Here is an 18246-nt window from a genome sequence, read left to right as displayed (position 1 = left end):
CATCTCTCGCCCTCCCCGTCCAGCACAGCCCGGAGTCGCTTCGTCCTGTCTCTTCTGCGCGGCTTCCAGCTTTCCTTGTCATTCGCGCAATGGTCTTCCACCCTCCACCATGGGTCCCGCAACTCCCGTTTGATCCGCCCGACACGCTCTCCATTCACGACTTCTTGTTCGACGAGAACTATGGTCGCCATCCCCTGGGCTACTCCTTTGCGCCATTCACCTGCGGCCTCACTGGGAAGGAGTACTCGGCATTGGACGTCAAGGACCGCATTGAGGCTCTTGCCCGCGGTCTTTCCAAAGAACTCGGCTGGAAGCCAAACGAGGGGAGTGAATGGGACAAGGTCATTGGCGTCTTCAGCATCAATACGGTATGCGCCGTCGAGATTCTGGGGGCCGGAATCCATCGCAGTCGGAGCTGACCATCGCCAGATCGATACCCTTACCCTGGCATGGGCCACGCACCGTCTCGGCGGAGTTCAGACGCCCGCCAATGCCGTCTACTCGGCACCTGAGATCGAGTATCAGCTCAGGGACTCGGGCGCAAAGTGTCTCTTCACCTGCCTCCCCCTGCTCCCCACCGCCCTCGAAGCCTGCTCCAAGGTCGGCATCCCCAAGAGTCGCATTTACATCCTGGACGTGCCCAAGGAGCTCGCCGGCGGCAAGTCCGCACCAAGCGAGTACAAGACGGTGGACCAGTTGATCAACGAAGGCCTGAACGCACCCAAATTGGAGAAGCTGGATTGGTCCGAAGGCGAGGGTGCCCGCCGGACCGCCTTTCTGTGTTACTCCAGCGGCACCTCGGGCCTTCCCAAGGGCGTCATGATCTCGCACAGAAACGTCATTGCCAACACGCTCCAGATCAAGACGTTTGACAAGATCTGCAGAGACAAGAAGATTCCCCCTGGAACACAGAGCGACTACACCGAGACTGCTCTCGCTCTGCTTCCCATGAGCCACATCTACTGCCTGGTCGTCATCTGCCACGCCAGCGTGTACCGCGGAGACCGAGTCGTCGTGCTTCCCAAGTTCGAGTTCAAACCCTACCTGGAGACCATCCAACGCTTCAAGATCAACTGCCTGTATCTCGTTCCGCCCATCATCATCATGATGACGAAGCAAAGGCAGATCTGCGACCAATACGACCTCAGCAGCATCGACGCCGTCTTCACCGGCGCAGCGCCGCTCGGCGAGGAGACGGCCGTGGAGCTCAGCCAGGCGTATCCGAAGTGGGTCATCCGCCAGGGCTACGGCCTCACCGAGACCAGCACCGTCGTGACCTCGACCATCGACTTCGACATCTGGTTCGGGTCCTCGGGCTCCATCGTGTCGGGCATCCAGTGCAAGCTCGTCACGCCCGAGGGGACCGAGATCACCGGCTACGACCAGCCGGGCGAGCTCCTCGTCAAGTCCCCGGCCGTGACGCTCGGCTACCACAACAAGCCCGAGGCCACCAAGGAGACGTTCCAGGACGGCTGGATGCGCACGGGCGACGAGGCCGTCGTCCGCAAGTCGCCGCTGGGCTACGAGCACATCTTCATCGTCGACCGCATCAAGGAGCTCATCAAGGTCAAGGGCCTGCAGGTTGCGCCCGCAGAGCTGGAGGCACATCTGCTCAGCCATCCGTACGTCAACGACTGCGCCGTCATCCCCGTCCCGGACGACAGGGCTGGCGAGGTCCCCAAGGCCTTCGTCGTCAAGTCCCCCAAGGTCGGTCTGGAAGAGAGCGACAGAATGGTGGCCAGGGCGATCGAGAAGCACGTCGAGGAGCACAAGTCCCGACACAAGTGGCTGAAGGGCGGGATCGAATTCATCGACGTCATCCCCAAGAGCCCCAGTGGGAAGATTCTGAGGAGACTGTTGCGGGACAAGGAAAAGGAAAAGAGGAGGGCTGCGGGGGCCAAGTTGTAGAGGGGCACGGCTGTAGATGGCACTTGGAGAGGGCGCAGAGTTGGGTCTTCGTTTGGACTTCTTCCCATGTTGTAAAGATATCATTTGCCACTGCTGGTTCCTCGGCGTGGTCGTTCTAGATGTCTGCTGATTCAAGCGTTTCTGCTGCTCTCGGAGATTTCTTGCAGTTGACTTAGATTTAGCGCTAGCTCCTTTGTTCTATCGCAAGACAAAACCAACAACAGTTCCGTTTAGAAGTCGCAATACGAGTGACGGGCGTTGATAGGATTCTCTCCCTTCGTTGACAAGTGATACAGAAACATATCTGATCGGGCTTAGGGCCGCACTTGACCCCGAGACCCGGGCACGGGCGCAGGTTTTTAATCTACACCTACGTAGGTGTACTAATCGCATCGATGGAGGGAGGCCGGGCCTGCGGACTGATGATGCGTGACGTAAGCGCGCATTGCCCCGCCCCCGCGGCATGGATTTTTGCGCGCGGCGAGAAACAAAAATAATCCCCGGCGACAATTTCTAAGCACAAACACACCACCGCCACCTACAAAACATCCCTCTTCCCTTTCCCAAGATACCCCCTCGCCCAAGCGCGCCGAAAATTCTCTTTTACACCAACAATGGCCTCTCAGCAAAACCAGCCACCGCAACGGCCGGACGAGGACGAAGAGGTCCACATGCTGGACCCGGAGGAGGCGGAGGAAGTCGTCGCGGACGACCCCGACGCGCTCATGGAGTCGGACGACGAGGGCGAGAGCGGCGCGCCCCTGCAGGAGATCCAAATGGAGAACGACAGCGTCGCCTACTTTGACACGCACAAGGACAGCATATTCACCATCGCCCAGCACCCCAAGAACGCGCACATTGTGGCCACCGGCGGCGGAGACGACGTGGGATACATATTCGAGGTGGCAGTCAAGGAGGAAAAGCGCCCGCCGCTGCCCGCCAGCTGGTCCGGATCGCAAGACGGCGGCATGCCGCAGGAGCGCGAGGGCCTGAAGCAGCTGTTCAAGCTGTCGGGGCACACGGACTCGGTCGCGGCCATCGCCTTCACGCAGCCCGCCGGCGAGTACATCGTGTCGGGCGGCATGGACGGCAAGCTGCAGGCGTGGCAGGACACGTCGAGCGGGGCGTGCATGGCGTGGAAGTTCGCGGGCGAGGCGCAGGAGGTGGAGGAGATAGCGTGGATAGCGCCGTGCCCGCACGCCGAGTACCCCAACACCATCGCGCTCGGCGCATCGGACGGCTCCGTCTGGGTCTACGCCGTCAACGCGGCGGACAAGGCGTCGCCGCTCACCATCGTCCAGGCCTTCTACCTGCACACCGGGCCCTGCACCGCCGGCGCGTGGACCCCGGACGGCAGGCTGCTCGCCACCGTCTCCGAGGACGAGTCGTTCTACGTCTGGGACGTCTTCGGCGAGGCCGCCGCCGCGGGCATCACGAACCCCTCGGCCGGCCAGGCCGTCGTGGGCCTCACCGGCGAGGACGAGCGCTTCCGGGTCGAGGGCGGTCTCTACAGCGTCGCCATCGCACCCAACGGCGCCTTCGCCGCCGTCGGCGGCGCCGAGGGCCACATGCGCATCGTCGGCCTCCCGCGCATCGGCGCCGACGCCTCGTCAGTGACGAGCGGGGCGCGCGGCGCGGGGGCGCGCGGCAAGGCGGCGGGCGGGAAGCAGGCGGGCGGCCCCAAGGGCGGAGCGGGGGCGGCGACGGGCCAGGCGGGCGCCATCCTCGCGAGCCTCCAGACGCAGCAGGACAGCGTGGAGACGATTTCGTTCTCGGCGCCGCCGCTGACGCTGATGGCGGCGGGCAGCGTCGACGGGTCCATCGCGCTCATCGACACGGCGCACCGCTTCGCCGTGCGCAGGCACATCCAGCAGGCGCACTTTGACGACGAGACGGAGACGGAGCAGGCCGTCATCAAGGTCGAGTTCGTCAAGCCGGCGGCGCCGCAGCAGCAGCAGGGGTCCGGGCCGGCGGCCGCGGCGCAAGCGGCGCCGGGGACGTGGTTGCTGACGAGCTGTGGCAACGACGGCGCCGTCAGGCGGTGGGATGCTCGTGGCGGCACCGCCGCGGCGAACCGGGGCCTGGTCGGCGAGTGGAGGGGTCACAGGGGCGGCGGTGAGGGAGGCGGTGTCATGGGTTTCGTGCAGGGTGCTGGTGATCGGGTCGTCACTGCTGGAGATGACGGTGTTGCGCTGGTGTTCAACACGCCGATTGCTTGAGTTTTCCTTACGACCTCCCTCCCCTGAAGGCTTCCGGGCGTTTTTTTTTTTTTTAAAGAACAGACGAGGGCACTTCGCAGTATTGCAATAGCGAGGATTGGTACATATATAGTCGGAAGTGTCTTGCATCCGGCCGGCAGCATTTGCGGAATCCATATGGGCAAAAAGGCATGATATCCAAGAGAAGTCCAAATACCTCGTACGCAGCGAACCGACCTCAAGCTTCGTTCACAATGATACACGACGGCAGCAATTCTCCACACAATGCACGCCACGCAAACGTCAGTCCAAGGGCAGCGGGCGGCGCGGGGTGCTCAGTCCACGCGCCAATCCCCGCGCTCTTGGCAGGTACCGCAACGGGCGCATACGTCAGCGCTCGACAACACAACAGGAGTCGGGCGGCCAACTAGAGGCTCGAGGGTGACCACTTTATCGGCCTCTTTTTGCTTAGCAATTCGGTCCATGGATCGTCGCCCGTCGTGGGGCGATCAAGCTTATATACACATCACTTCATCCCACTCCCCACCCTGAAGCTAGCTGCATCATTTTCTCTCTCTATTCCTGCGTTGAACTATGCCGACCATCTACTACGAGCCCTCCGTTTGCAACTGCGACGGCGTTGACTACTCCAAGGCCGACATTGAGAATGCCGCTACGCTGGCACTCGAGCTTGCCAAGAAGGGTAGGACGATAGGTATGTGAGGTCTACCTAGGTGCAAATCCTCTTGTACGATTCGAGACATCTGGATGTCCGCCTCACCTGCCCCATATTGCAGGGCGAGCAGAGTCGGACATCAGAGGTCGAATCCTCCGAGGCCGACCAACCCCGACTCCAGACGCGCATCTGCAAGACGTACAGTTTCCTCTCAGCGCTAACCATAATCTCGAACGGCGCAGGCGACAGCAAATACCCCCACGTCTACAACGACCGTGCGTGACCCATGAGTGGGAAATCCCCGGCCCCCTTCTCTCTCCTTCATCATCGACGTATAAGAGCGCGGTGACGCTGATCCTGCCCGCGCGGCGCATCCAGACAAGCACTTCGACTTCGCTCACGCCGAGGCGCCGTATCTCGAGTTTCCCATCCTGCAAAAGGGCAGGACGTACGACGGTCTTTCGCCCGGCGCGGAGCGGCTCGTCATCGGGAGCATCGCCGACGACTTCAGCTCCGCTGTCTACTGCGCCTGCGTCACGCAGAGCGGCGAGGAGAAGAACGTGTTTGCGGCGTGCAAGGGTATGTGGCTCGATTTCGGGTGAATGCGCTGATGGCGAGGCCGGTGCTGACGCTTCTTCTTGCTGTAGATGACTCGATGAATCCGAGAGGGAAGGGCATGTTGCCGACGGAGGGGAAGAGTCTGGTGGGCGAGATTGAGCTGTGATGGAGATGATGGCGTAGATAGTCTGTTAGCGTGTAATGATATGTCATGGGTTTGAGGTTTCAGTTCTTTCGGCTCCGTCTTGGGTGAGCGGCCAGTGGTCGTGAGTGTGAGTGTGAGTGTGAATGTTTTGCCCAAGTGGACCCCTCGCTCCTTCCTATTGCCCACTGGCCCACTGCGCCCCTTCCTTTCTTGGTCGTCCTCACGGCAACGGCCACTCAGGCGACCCCGTATAAGACCCCACGCAGTCCCTCGCAGTCGGGCCTTACATAAACCAACCTTCAGTCCACCTCCCCGACCTTTCCTCTTCATTCAAGCTCCTTCTTTGCGCTCGAGCTTGGATCAAATGCAACCTTCTCCCCCACCCACCAACCGCATTTGCCTCGTCGTCACACATGCATGCGCACAATCATCTCACTCGTTCGCACTGACTGCACCATACAGTTTCCATACAGCACAATCGATCTCTCGGCTCTGCCTGACGGGACAGGTTCACCAACCCTTTGGGTTGATTAACCATTTCAGCAAAGTTGGACGCATTCCTGGCTCTTCCACTGCGCCCGGCTACTTGGCGCCTTTCACGGTCGTGTGAGTGTCCACCTCACCTCACCTTACTTCCCTTCACTTCGCAACGATTGCTGCACTGACTAGCGTCGAGACCACAAACCTCACCGTGCCCGCCCTCATCCCGTGCTTCTTGGCCACTCCGTTGGCTGTTGCATCCACTCACTGTTTAGATCGGCCTTGATACCGCTCTTGGCGAAATCCAACATCCAGCTTCCATGACAACTCAACTTCTGGATACCACGCTCTTTATCTTCGCTTCTTCCCTGGATTCGCCTTGGTCCGATCCTTTTGTCTCGCCTTCGTCTTGTTCCCTATGTACCTCTTCTCGTCCTGATACAAACTGTATCCGTAAGTATCTCCTCTTCTTCCTCTCCCCTCAAGACACTTTTCAGCATCTGCGCCTTCTCCATCTTTTTCTTCCATTCGAGAGCTCGACTCGTGGTCCGCACTCGTTTGCCCTTTTTTTTTCTTATCATAAGAAGCCCCAACCTAACAGCTTCTTTCTTTCCTTCCCTTTTTCTTCATCCATTCGTCCATCCATCCAGCTCGAGGGGACGCCCGGTGATGATTTCATACAAGAGATTAAATTTGAGAAAGACAAAACAAGATCATGTGTGGCAACCGGTACATCCCCCGGCTTAGAACACCGATGGGCGAGTTGCCAATGAGAACAATCCAAATAGATATCTGAGGGCCGATCGAGCTTTAGATAGCTTATACTTTTTTTCCTTTATCCATTTTTACATGATCAAACAATTGAAGATGTTTCACAATCGACTGTGTCTGTCTGTCTGTTTGTTTTCGTGCTTGCTTGCTTGCTTGCTTGCTTGCTTGCTTGCTTGCTTGCTTCCCCGGTATGGGTATGGTGAAGCCACAACACAAGGCCAGTATGCACGACTCCATGATCGCAGTCGAGCAATTCGTCGTCGGCAACTGCAAGTGACGCCCAACAACCGGCGGCAAGGTTGGAAATGCTTCTAATTTGCGCATTCTAGTAGTAGTCAGCCCCATAGAAGGAGGCATCTCTGCATGTCCTGCAGGTCCTCCAGCCCCTCCAGTGGTAATAGTACATACTCTTTCCCCCCTTCCCCAGGTAAAACGCCGAATCCAGATACCTTGTATCAGCCCCACCAAATGAAAAGAAAAAGAAAAAGCCCGCCGTGATGCCCTCAGAACCCCAACGTTCAAGCCATAAAACCGGCGGTATAGGGTATTAAACTAAACCCATCCACGTCCCCATCTTCCTCGTGTCCGATTTTTTTTTTGCCAACCTACCAACCCACACACACGCACACGCACACACACACACACACACACATCCCTCATTTCTTCTTCTTCCCCACATCCAAATCCCCGCTCGCGATCAAGTCCCTCCTCCTCGCCTCGACCTTTTCCTTGCGCTTCGTCAGCTCCTCGAGCTGCTTGTCCACGTCGACCTCGGCCTGCTTGAACAGGCGGATGAACGTCTCCTCCATCTGCTTGCTGTACGGGTTGCGCTCGGTGCCGCGGTCGGGCAGCTCGACGCTGCGGTCCTCCTGGCCGGCGGCCCTGCGCTGGGCGGCGGCCTGGGCGGCGGCGGCGGCGGCGGCGCCCTTGCCCTTGCCCCTGCCCGTGCCCGCGCCCGCGCCCTCGGGCGGCCACTGGCGGTCCTCGTCCGTGAGCGCGGCGTAGAGCACCTCGGTGGGCTCGTTGAACTCGACGAAGTCGAGGATCTCGGCCTTGACGAGGTTGGCGGCGCGCTGGCGCTCGGCCGTCTCGGGCGGGCCGTACGGCTCGAGGTAGAGGTAGTGCGAGCGGACGGCGTGCTTCTCGCCGACGAAGGGCTGGAAGTAGAGCCGGATCTCGACGGTGAAGCCGCCCCAGCCGGTTTCGCGCACCTCAAAGGGCGGGTTGGCGATCACTGTGGGAGGGGAACAATCGATCGTCGTCAGCTTAGCTCTTCGAAAAGTTTTTTTTTTCCCTTTCGCGAATGAGGGCTACACATACTCCTCTTGTTGTTCGGATACGTCTCGTGCAAGCTGAATTGCACCTTGTTCAGCCAGGTGCTCATGTCCGGACCGCCATCCACGTTCTCGACGTACACGCGCCATCCCGTGGTGTGGTCTTCGGGGATGCCGGGCGGCCGGTTCTTCTCGTCCAACTTCCAGGCCTCGGAGCCAATGCGGAAGGCGCGGGTTATCTTCACGCCCTTGACGCGCTTCTTGTCCGACAGGCCGACCATGGCTGAGTAGGGCGTGGTGGGGGTCGAATTGAGCGTGGCGGTGCGGCGGTGGCGGCTGCTGGCAGGAGCGGAGGTGTCGATGTGAGGCAGCGACTGGGCGTGTTGGTGGCGGGCGGCGGGCGGACGATGGAGATGGTGGGCGGCGGCGCTGGTGCTGTGGCTGTGCGAGTGGTTAATGTGTTGGGCGGTGGTCTTCTTGCGCGCAGAAGAAGAAGCGGCGATGTTGGTGCTGTCGTCGGCGACGCCACCGCTGCTGGCGCGGTGGGGCAAGGTGGTGGTCTCGGGAGCGCTGCGCTTGCGGCCGGCGGTGGCGCTGGTCTGGGAGAGCGGCTGCGACGTCTTGCGGCGATTGCGGGCGTTGTCCTCCTCGTCGGACGACTTGGGCTCGGCGAGCGAGACGTTGCGACTGTGGGTGCGGCGCTTCTGGTTGGCAGGCTCCCACACGCCGGGGGCAAAGTCGCCGCGCAGCTCGGCGGGGATGAGCTCGATGGGAATGCTGCTCTGGCCGGTTGGGGTGCGCGAGGGCGTTGGGCGGGCGGACGAGCTGCTGCGCTTGTGCCTGTGGGCGGCCGAGTCTAATTTTTCGGCGTGTTGGGCCGACAGGGACGAGGGCGTGTTCTGGCGCAGCGGGGGCGAGGCAGCCTGGGGCGTACCGTGGGCGTCGGGGCGTCTGGCAGGGTCCTGGGCGGGGGGCGGATTGTGTTTGCGAGGCTGGGGACTGCTCGCGGCGGCGATGTCTGTGGAGGGCGGCTTTGGCGGGCTGTCGGCTACGCCATTGCCTGCACTAGAGCGCTGTTGCGCAGGCTCAGCGGACGCGGCCGGCGAGGCGACGGCGGGCTTGCTCGGCGGGTGCGACGCGGCGGACGCGTGCTGCTGGGCGGGCAGCGGGGGCGGGGGGTCTTGGTGGTGGTGCAGCGAGGGCTGTGGTGTTTCCGACGGCATGCTTGGCGCTCCAATGAGGTCAGGATGCGGCGCTGCCATCTGGGAGCTCTCTAGAAAAGGCGCGGGAAGCTCTCAGGCCACCGCGGAACAACAACAACACAATGGCGTCGTCGACTGCGAGGAAGATAGTGGTGTGCGGAGGCAATGGCTTCCTTGGTACGTGCTTGCTTTAAACCACGCGCACCCAGCCATGCCAGAGCTGCTCCACCGCCGAGACTCAGAGCCACGACTGACGGCCCGCTCCCACAGGTTCACGCATCTGCAAGGCCGCCGTCCACCGCGGCTGGGCCGTGACCTCCATCAGGCACGTCCAACTCCCTCCCAAACACGCCCAAACACCCAGCCCGCACCCCTGCCGCCCCGCTGCCTCCGTCGCTCCCCTCCATCCGTCCTCGCCATCCCAATGCCCCCCATCGCCGCGTCGCCGTCGCCCAGAGACGACCCCCCCTCGACTCCCTGACCCCTCGACTCCCTGCCGCCCCTCTCCCCGCTTAGGCATGACGTGCCGCCGCCGTCAAGCGCCGCCGCCCGCCTCCTGACCGCCTCCCGTCAACCCGCAACAATCTCCCGACCGCGGCAGCCCACACCATCAGAAGCTGACACGTTACACTCTTGCTGCAAACAGCCGCTCCGGCGAGCCCACATGGTCGACCGTCAGCGCCTCGGCTGAGCGCCCCTCGTGGGCCTCGGGCGTGCAATGGCGCCGCGCCAACGTGCTCAACCCGGACGAGTACGCCCAGGAGCTGGAAGGCGCCGACGCCGTCGTGCACAGCATGGGCATCCTGCTCGAGGCCGACTACAAGGGCGTGCTGCAGGGCAAGGAGTCGCCCTTCAGTGGCCTGTCGCGCGCCTTCTCCGCCACCAAGCAGGGCAGCCAGAACCCGCTCGACCGCAAGCCCGGCGAGGAGCTGCGCCCGCAGGAGAAGGACGGCCAGCTCACGTACGAGCTGATGAATCGGGATTCCGGTAAGAATCATCGCCCTCTGACCCCCACCGTCGTCGCTCCCATCAATTGACTGACTCGTTCGTCTACAGCCATCCTCCTCGCCAAAGAGTCGTCCACCCACCGCGTCCCGGCCTTTGTATACATCTCTGCCGCCGCCGGCGCGCCCGTCCTGCCCAAACGCTACATCACCACGAAGCGCGAGGCCGAGTCGACCATCGCCTCGCAGTTCCCGCTCATGCGCAGCGTGTTCATCCGCGCGCCCTTCATGTGGGACTCCTCTCGCGCCTTCACCGTCCCGCTCGCCGCCGCCACGGGCGCCGCCGCGCTCGTCAACAGCACCGTCGGCGGCCGCCTGACGTGGTTGATGGGCGCGGGTGGCACGAAGCCTCTCAAGGCCGATCTTGTCGGCGAGGCGATTGTCGAAGCTATCGAAGGCGGTGAGGCGAGTGGACCCGTTGAAGTGCCTGAGATTGAGACGCTGGCGACGAAGCATTGGAGGCGGAATATGCTGTAACGCCATCACCATCCGTCAACCCTGCGTGTGTCTGTATCATGCTGTATGACTGGTATGGCTATTGTAGAGTAGGTATTGCTGGCCCGGGGGAAAAGATGGGACACTCCACTCGGTTCCTTTTGGTACAGCTGGGCCGTGATCGGAGCACGAGCTGTCACACCACTCAACTCCCTGCTTATCGGGATAGATACGGACATATCCCCATGAATGAAACAGAATCGAATCATCATCGTGCATCGGAAAAGAAGTCGTGCATCCGATCCAGCCTGTTCCCATGTCAATGGTTCCACAGCGGGTACCACAGCTGGCAAATTGTATCCACCACAACCTCAACACTGTTCGGTCGAAAGCGTTATCGTGGCAGGCGAAATGCACCAACCAATCAAACAAACCCGTCTGATACCCCGTCACGAAAAAAAAATACATGCCAATCTGGTATTAACAAGGACTTACATTGCACGCGTGTCATACTGCGCGCGGAGACGTTTGCCTCTTGCGCCCTTATCTGCTGCTAAACGCTGTCAGTAGCAGCGACTTCTCGGCTCGCAACAATGCAGCGTCCAACGATGCGGAGTCTGTATAATGACGCAGTGGAGTTGTAGTACACCCGGACGCCCTTCTGTTGTGCAGGTGAAACTGGCATGAGCCACGTAGTTCTGGGCGTCTGCTTCAACTGCCAATGTTGTAGAAGGAACATATGTAGCGTCCTTTAGCAGGGCATGGCGGAAACGACATCGGTTGATTCGTCTGCCCAAGCGCCCGCGTCAGTCGAAGTCATGTCTCCATATGATACACGTGATGTAGGTATTCGTGATGGTGAAGCTCTCTGTTTTCGAAGAACAGAAGCAGTTGGCTGTCCCGCTGAACAAATACGTATTACGGATGAAGAAGGGAGACAACCGTCATCCCAAACCACCCCACCCAACAGAAGAAAAAGAAAACGCCTATTGATGCTTCCACCCCCCGCCCACCACCGAACAACGCCCCACCCTCAAAAAAAAAAAAGAGAGACAACCGTATTAAACCACCATCACCCCTCACTCCCCAGCTCAAACCGCCATCCCCCTCACCAACTCCAACAAGCTCCCCTCCCCCTCCCCTTCTCCATCCCCGTCGAGCGTCGGAACGGCAATGACATCATCCTCATCCAGCCAGGCCTCCTCGAGCGCCAGCGCGACGAGGTCTTTGACCGAGTGCAAGCCGCCATATTGACCGCCCTTCGCCGCCCAACAGCTGCCGCGGCCGCCGTCGACGTCGAGGAGCTTCTGGACCTTGCGGAGGGTCTTGTGGAGCTTGCGGCGCTTGTCGGCGATGAGTTGGGCCGTGGCTGCGCGGTCTGCTTCTTCTTCTGCTTCTTCTTGTCGGGTCTGTTGTTGTGTCTTGGCGATGACGGCGGCGGCGGAGGAGGAGGAGGATGAAGAAGAGGAGGGAGCTTCAACATTGTCGCCGTCATCGTCGTTGTCATGGTCGTTGTCATCGTCGTTGTCGGAGTCCGGGATGACAGTTTTCCTCTTACTGCTTGTCTTCTTCTTGGCCTTCGTCGTCTTCGTCGTCTTCGTCTTCCTCCTCGTCCCGCCCTTCGCCTTCGCCTTCCCCCTCGCCTTGCCACCACACATCCCCCCTCTCTTCTCCTCCTCTCCCGCTTCCTCCCCGATCTGCTTCATCATCTCGTGCAAGATGAAATGCAACCACACCAGATTCGTCTGCGGATGGTAGCCCACCCACGTCCTCCCGCTCTCGCACGCGTCGTCCCACCTCTCGGCCACGTCCGCCCGCGGGTCGCCCAGGTACATGGCCGCGCGCATGCAGCGGTACATCTCATACTGGTACTCGACCTCGGCGTCGCCCTCGAAGAGCGCGGGGTCGGCGTCGAGGTCGAGGTAGGCGATTTCGGATTCGTCCGGGTCGGGGGAGGCGGCCGGCGCCGTCATCTGGGCGCGCGAGAGGGTGTAGTCGATGATTGTGGATTCGAGGCCGGTGAAGTTGAGGTTGCGGGCGATGTTCGTGATGGAGGAGGGCGAGGGGGCGGCGATGGGGCGGTTGGCGTTGGCGGGGCGGATGCAGATGTTGCCCATGTGGAGGTCGCGATGCTGTCTTTACCGTTAGGGAACGAACTCGTTCAGGGAGTAACATGATGATGGGGGGATGGCTCACCTCGAACCTCGCCTCCTCCTCTCCCTTGGCCAGCGCCAGCGCCACGCTCCAAAATATGTCCCACACGCCAAACACGCCGCCGACGTCGTGCATGCTCAGGTTCTCCAAGTCCGTCCCCGCATCCTGCATCTCGATGATGGCCCACAGCTGCTCGTCGTCATAGCTCCCCTCCTCGGCGGGATCGGGGAAAATGCTCCTCTTCTCCTCGCTCCTCCCCTCGTTCCACTCGGCCCAGGCCCGCGCAAACGACCGCGGCGGACACCCCTTCACGACCCTCACGTCCCTGAAGTTCGTAAACCCCGGGACGTGGGCCATGCGGCGCATGACGCGAATCTCGCCCGCGACGCTCTCAACACTACTCATCCCCTCGACCCTCTCCTCCCACTCCCTCTCCTTCTTCGTCTTCGTCTTCTTCCCCTTTTTCTTGGCTGGCCTTTTCTTCGGCGCCGGCGGCTTCAGCGCAATGACCTTCAGCACCGACTCGTCCGACGCGCTCAGCCCGAAATCCTTCTGCCGCCGCCGCCGCAGCGACAGCCGGTACACCTCGCCGTACGACGCCTCGGCGATCTTGGCGACGCCGAAGTAGGGCTCGAGCGCGGCGGCCCACTGGGCGAAGGGGGTGGGGGCCCTGCGGCCCTGGCGGTCGGCGCAGAGGCGGAGGAGGGGCTTGGCGTGGATGGTGAGCGGGTCGGGTGCAGGTGCAGGCATGGAGGAGGATGGGTTTCGCCGCGGGGTGGCGGGGGCGCGGGATCGGGATCGGGATCGGGGCTGCTGTTGGTCGGGGGCTGCTGCTGGGTGGGTGGTCTCGTCCGGGGTTGCGGTGTCGACGTCGCTGTCTGGGCGGATGGTGGGGATGTTGGCGGGCTTCCCGCGCGGGCGATGTTTGCGCTCGGTTTGGGGAGGGGGTTGCTCGACGGTGGGGGGCTCGATGGGGTCGGCCTTCTTCGGCGGCAGCAGCTTCTTCAGTCGCTGGGGTGTTTTTGGGACGACTGTTGTGGTGGACTTATTTGCGGGGCCGTGGGCGGTCTTCTCCCGGTTGGCGGGTGGAGAGGAGGCGGCATTGGCGTCGATGGCCTGCAGGGCCGCCCTGTCGCGCTTCTCCTTCCTGCGGGCTTCTTTCTTCTCCAGCTTCTCCTTCTCTCTTATGTCCAGGCTGTGCAGGGTATTTGTGATATCGTCCATGGCGGCTGCGGGAGCGGGCTTGGAATTGGCGGGAGCTCTGTCCGGGCTTGACCAGAAATCGGTCGAAGGGGAGAAGGTGGTAGTGGCCTTTGGCCGCTTGCCGTACGTCGTCTTTACGCGGGCCATTGTGAGCGTGGGGTGAGCGAGCGTGGTGTGCGTCTGGTGTGGGAGACTGGCGAGGACGAGAGAGGTTGCGCGCAGCTTGCGCACCGCACAGCTTGCGCACAGTTTACGCCTAGTTGGCCTGGCGATTATCGATACGCCGCCCGACCCGCCTTCACCCCCGACGTCACCTCCCGACTCCGTCTTCCCAGCAACCACGCAATCTGCAGCAAAAACATCCGGTCATGGATGCGACGTGAACAGACGTATCAGAAAGGTTCTTGGTATTCAATACTATTTCGCCTTTGATGAGAGCACTTTTCCCCTGGTTACTGTCCAATTCACCTGATGCATAGCTCGCCAAAAAGAAAGAAGAAAGAAATGCAGCCCAGGTGGTTGGATGGAATATCCAGCAAGTTGATGCATATCATGTGTCGCTTCAACGGCAACCGCCAACCAAACCTAGCAGAGATTCCGCTGTCTGCTGGCTCGGATCGAAGAGCGAATCCTCAGTAGTACCGCTGCTGGCCATCGGAGCCCTGGTTCCGTCGCGGTCGCATTCGACATCCTTGATCTCCCCGTCAGTTGAAGTCCATAGAGCAGCCGGCGACGGGCATCTTTGTGGGCTGTTTAATCCCTCCATTGACGCGCTTCCAAGCGATCTCTCTCGAAATCGCTCGCCCACTCCCCAGTCGTCTTTACTGGCCATGCCTGGGGTAAGCAGAATACGTGTGCTTGCCTGCTTCACCCCCGTGTATCTTGGTGGCGACCAATCTAGACGCTCGATGGGAACGCCGGGTCGAATTTCTGGAGCTCCGTACCGCTCTTGCAGCGGCCCTGCATACATTTGCAATTCTTTCTCAAACTGGGAAATGGAAACGCCGGCTTGGGCATCCGCGGCTCGAGCCAAAGCCGATGCAAGTTCCCTCTTCTTGTCCTCTAGCTCTTCTTTTAGCGCCAGCATCTTTTCCGGGAGTTTCGTGGACAACGGCGTATGATCCACCGTCTCGCCGCTTTCCACCCTTCGATCCTCCGGCCTCTCGGCCCAGTACCTCACTTGCTCCTCAAGGTACTTCTGACCAAGGTCCAGCCGGTCCTGCATGTCGCATGTGCCCGTGCCGTCCCGCTTGCGCTTGTCCAGCTCCGCTTTCAGGTTCTTATACGCCCCACCCAGCTCGGCCAGGGGCATTCCTGCTTCTTCAAACACCCGCACAGTCTGCTGCACCCTGACAAGGAGAACGTAGTGGTCGTAGAATTTCTCTCGGATCTTTTCTTCCATGGTCTTTTCTTGACCATGCCCGGCTTCTTCATCCGGAACTTGCTGCTCGTCTTCATCCTCGTTGTCGGACGAGTCCGATGAGATGTCGATAGGACTCACGGCACTGCAGCCATCGAGACACCTTTGCATGAGGTCGGGGTACGCAGAATGCCAAGCATACATGTGCTTCCTGAGCTCCGTCAGCCAGAAGCTTGGTTTCTCCGGGTGCTGGCATGCCTCGATGACCCAATAGAGAGCCTGCAACACGGCGTCATTACTGCACATGGCGCAACGTCCGCCTGCGAGAGCCTTTTCGCCCGAAGCGGACCTGGGAGCCTTCGACGAAACATCCCGTCTGCTCCCTTGTTCCTGGTCGAAATAATATGGCACTTTGGTGATGAAGATTCTGCCCGCTCTGCGGTGGGTTTCGATCTCGGGGAACTTCTTGGCCACATCTTTGATTGTTCGCTGGATGACACTCAAGGATACTTCTTGGCCATCTTTCTGGTTTTCGCACGCCTGTAGGATCAAATGCAGCGCTGCAGCCCACAATTCGTTGGTGCATAGCTCGCATGAGGACCTCTTGTCTTTCGCCTTCTGGAGTCTTTCCTCGGTAGAGCTCAGCTGAGCTTTGAGCTTCTCCGTGGCTTGAACTTCCTTGGTCAACTCGTTGATCTTTTTGTTTTTTTCCAGTACCTCGGTCTTCCCTGCCTTGAAGGCCTTGGAATACCATTCTTTCCACTTATCTCTCTCTTCCTCAATATCGCATGCTCTGTCCCCCCACTTCTTAATTTTCTTTTCCGCTGCCTGAAGCTTCTTTTCCAAAGCATCCGCTTCGTGTTTCTTGGCCGTGAGCTCCTTGCTGACTTCCTTCTTGTCTACCGAGAGTTTCTTGTACTCGGCTTTGTGGCCTTCAATTTTCTGCTTCAGCCCCTCCTCACGCTCTTCCCCCTGGCTGACTTTATTCGTAAGCCTGGCCACTTCCTTCTTGAGCTCGGTAATAGTTTTCTTCAAGTCTGCTTTTTCCTTGGATAGCGAGGAGAGCTGCTCGCCCTGCTGTTCCAGCTTGACATTCTTCCGCTCCAACTGTCCGGCTACTCTTCCAACGTTTATGTCTTCAGAGTCCGATGCCTCTTCGTCTCGCTCGCGAAAAGTGTCGATTATCGTCTGCTGGTCTCTGATCGCTTTCTCCAGCTCTTTAACCCGGACGCTGGAATTCTCAAGCTCTTTCTCGTATGACTCTGCTTCCACAAGTAGCTTTTGGATGCGCGAGATGAAACCTCTCCCCGCCGGGAGTCTGGCTTGCTGAACACTTGCCTCCGCCCGGTCCACTTTTCGCCGTTTCTCGACCGGAGCGGGTGATGGTGACGAGCATGGAGGAGACAATTCCCGATGCCTCTTCCCAGGTGCGACGTTCCTTCCAGGGGAAGATACTTGGACGTCTCCGGCACTTCCAACATTTACCATCCTCGCAGGCTGATTTGACTCTTCAGCACCAACCCTCGACTCTGAATCTGGACGTTTTGAATGGTAGATCATCGTATCCGTCGAGCCTGATGCCAGAGGCGTTTTCCGCAGAGGTTTCCTCCACCCAAGGCCACTCCTCGACTCCACAAACCCGGCGTTATTCTGCCTCACTTGAACCCGCTCAGCCGGAGCCGGTCCCCGGACTTCGACCCTGGAGCCTTCGATTCCCGCAATCCGTGGCGCCGGAGCACCAGATCCCGCCGACGACGCAGCGCCCGCAACTCCACTTCCCACCACCCGCGTCATTTTCTTCCCCATGACCGCCGTCCCCTGCCCTGGAACCGTCGCCCTCTTCCCCATAACGGGCCCTCCTCCTCCACCACCCCCACGGCCATCCGCCGCACCCACCGCCTCTTCTTCCCTCTTTTCCCCGCCATGATCCGCCTTCGCAATCATCGCCTGCATCCTCTTCAGCCTCAACTTCTTTTCCTCCACCGTCGGCGTCGACCCCTTCCTCTCAAGCTCCTTCTCCTCCCCCACCGCCATCCCGCTCTCACCCACCCCGCCTCCTCCCCTTCCCCGCCGCTCCTCTAACAAGAATGGCGGCCTCGACGCCAACAACGGCTCCCTCTCGACCCCAGCTCCACCAACAGCACCACCACCAGCACCACCAGCACCACCAGCACCACCAGCAGCATCACCAGGAACGCCGCTCGCTTCCGCACCACGCTCGTCGTCGTTATCATCACCATCACCACCATCATCGTTCTTCCGCATCCGAACCTCCCCCGCCATCGCCATCGCCCGACCCGCCGTGTCGGTGTCGCCTGCCCGCATCTTGCTAGCCGTGCTGCCCATGCGCTCGTCCACGACCTCGTCTTCGTTGTCGTGGGGTGAGAGTGAGGGTTCGACTTTGCTTTCGGCTGCAGCGTCTGCGGTAGTGTTGTTAGCCGTGGCGGGAGTTTTGTTAGTGGTGGTGGTAGCCGTGGTCGTGGTCGTGGTAGTTGCTTGGTGAGGTGGTGGCGGATGTGAGAGTTCGGTGGGTGGCTTGGTGGTTGTGGTGGGAGATGGCGGTGTGGATGAGGAGGGAGCTTCACTGCGTGGTGGGTCGGCGCGTGCACTGGTGTCGGCGGTGCCGGCAGCGGTTGGGGTGGGAGGGTAGTGATGGAGACTTGAGTTGTGGGGCGACATGTGAGAGGGTATGTGTGTTTGTGAGGGGAAAGATATTCTCTGGGTGAGGTAGTGGTGTTGTAGGCGAGAAAGAGAGGAGGTGAGGAGATTCAAAGTATTTGTGATGTAGAGGATTTGCGGTGAAGGATTGATTTGGAAGGAGTGAGAATGGATGAGCTGTGCTGCGGTAGAGGTCAGCTGTCCTCGGGCGGTAACTAGT

The 18246-nt window shown here is 60.3% G+C and overlaps 7 protein-coding genes across 7 annotated transcripts; 4 read left to right on the top strand and 3 right to left on the bottom strand.

The window, feature by feature from the left end:
* Positions 1-89: 89 nt before the first annotated feature.
* Positions 90-1908, top strand: BKCO1_3900076 (phenylacetyl-ligase; the record flags this gene model as incomplete). The annotated part of the gene is made up of 2 exons (XM_020275388.1): positions 90-368; positions 430-1908. 2 exons carry the CDS (start codon positions 90-92, stop codon positions 1906-1908), a joined length of 1758 nt encoding a protein of 585 aa, XP_020128570.1.
* Positions 1909-2522: 614 nt separating this feature from the next.
* Positions 2523-4127, top strand: BKCO1_3900075 (60s ribosome biogenesis protein sqt1; the record flags this gene model as incomplete). Its single annotated transcript, XM_020275387.1, has 1 exon — positions 2523-4127. One exon carries the CDS (start codon positions 2523-2525, stop codon positions 4125-4127), a length of 1605 nt encoding a protein of 534 aa, XP_020128573.1.
* A 573-nt stretch (positions 4128-4700) lies between these two features.
* BKCO1_3900074 (ribonuclease t1) lies at positions 4701-5506 on the top strand (the record flags this gene model as incomplete). The annotated part of the gene is made up of 4 exons (XM_020275386.1): positions 4701-4821; positions 5025-5057; positions 5161-5361; positions 5430-5506. The coding sequence occupies 4 exons, from the start codon at positions 4701-4703 to the stop codon at positions 5504-5506; spliced, it is 432 nt and encodes a 143-aa protein (XP_020128572.1).
* A 1886-nt stretch (positions 5507-7392) lies between these two features.
* BKCO1_3900073 (histone acetyltransferase subunit) lies at positions 7393-9233 on the bottom strand (the record flags this gene model as incomplete). Its single annotated transcript, XM_020275385.1, has 2 exons — positions 7393-7970; positions 8057-9233. 2 exons carry the CDS (start codon positions 9231-9233, stop codon positions 7393-7395), a joined length of 1755 nt encoding a protein of 584 aa, XP_020128575.1.
* Positions 9234-9636: 403 nt separating this feature from the next.
* Positions 9637-10693, top strand: BKCO1_3900072 (nad dependent epimerase dehydratase family protein; the record flags this gene model as incomplete). The annotated part of the gene is made up of 3 exons (XM_020275384.1): positions 9637-9653; positions 9859-10199; positions 10269-10693. 3 exons carry the CDS (start codon positions 9637-9639, stop codon positions 10691-10693), a joined length of 783 nt encoding a protein of 260 aa, XP_020128574.1.
* A 1049-nt stretch (positions 10694-11742) lies between these two features.
* Positions 11743-14155, bottom strand: BKCO1_3900071 (haspin protein kinase; the record flags this gene model as incomplete). The annotated part of the gene is made up of 2 exons (XM_020275383.1): positions 11743-12783; positions 12848-14155. 2 exons carry the CDS (start codon positions 14153-14155, stop codon positions 11743-11745), a joined length of 2349 nt encoding a protein of 782 aa, XP_020128577.1.
* A 415-nt stretch (positions 14156-14570) lies between these two features.
* BKCO1_3900070 (coiled-coil domain-containing protein) lies at positions 14571-18047 on the bottom strand (the record flags this gene model as incomplete). Its single annotated transcript, XM_020275382.1, has 1 exon — positions 14571-18047. The coding sequence occupies one exon, from the start codon at positions 18045-18047 to the stop codon at positions 14571-14573; it is 3477 nt and encodes a 1158-aa protein (XP_020128576.1).
* Positions 18048-18246: the final 199 nt, after the last annotated feature.

The sequence above is a fragment of the Diplodia corticola genome (assembly GCF_001883845.1).
Source record: "Diplodia corticola strain CBS 112549 chromosome Unknown scaffold39, whole genome shotgun sequence".
NCBI lineage: Eukaryota > Fungi > Ascomycota > Dothideomycetes > Botryosphaeriales > Botryosphaeriaceae > Diplodia > Diplodia corticola.
This window is presented reverse-complemented; position numbering and strand designations above follow the sequence as displayed.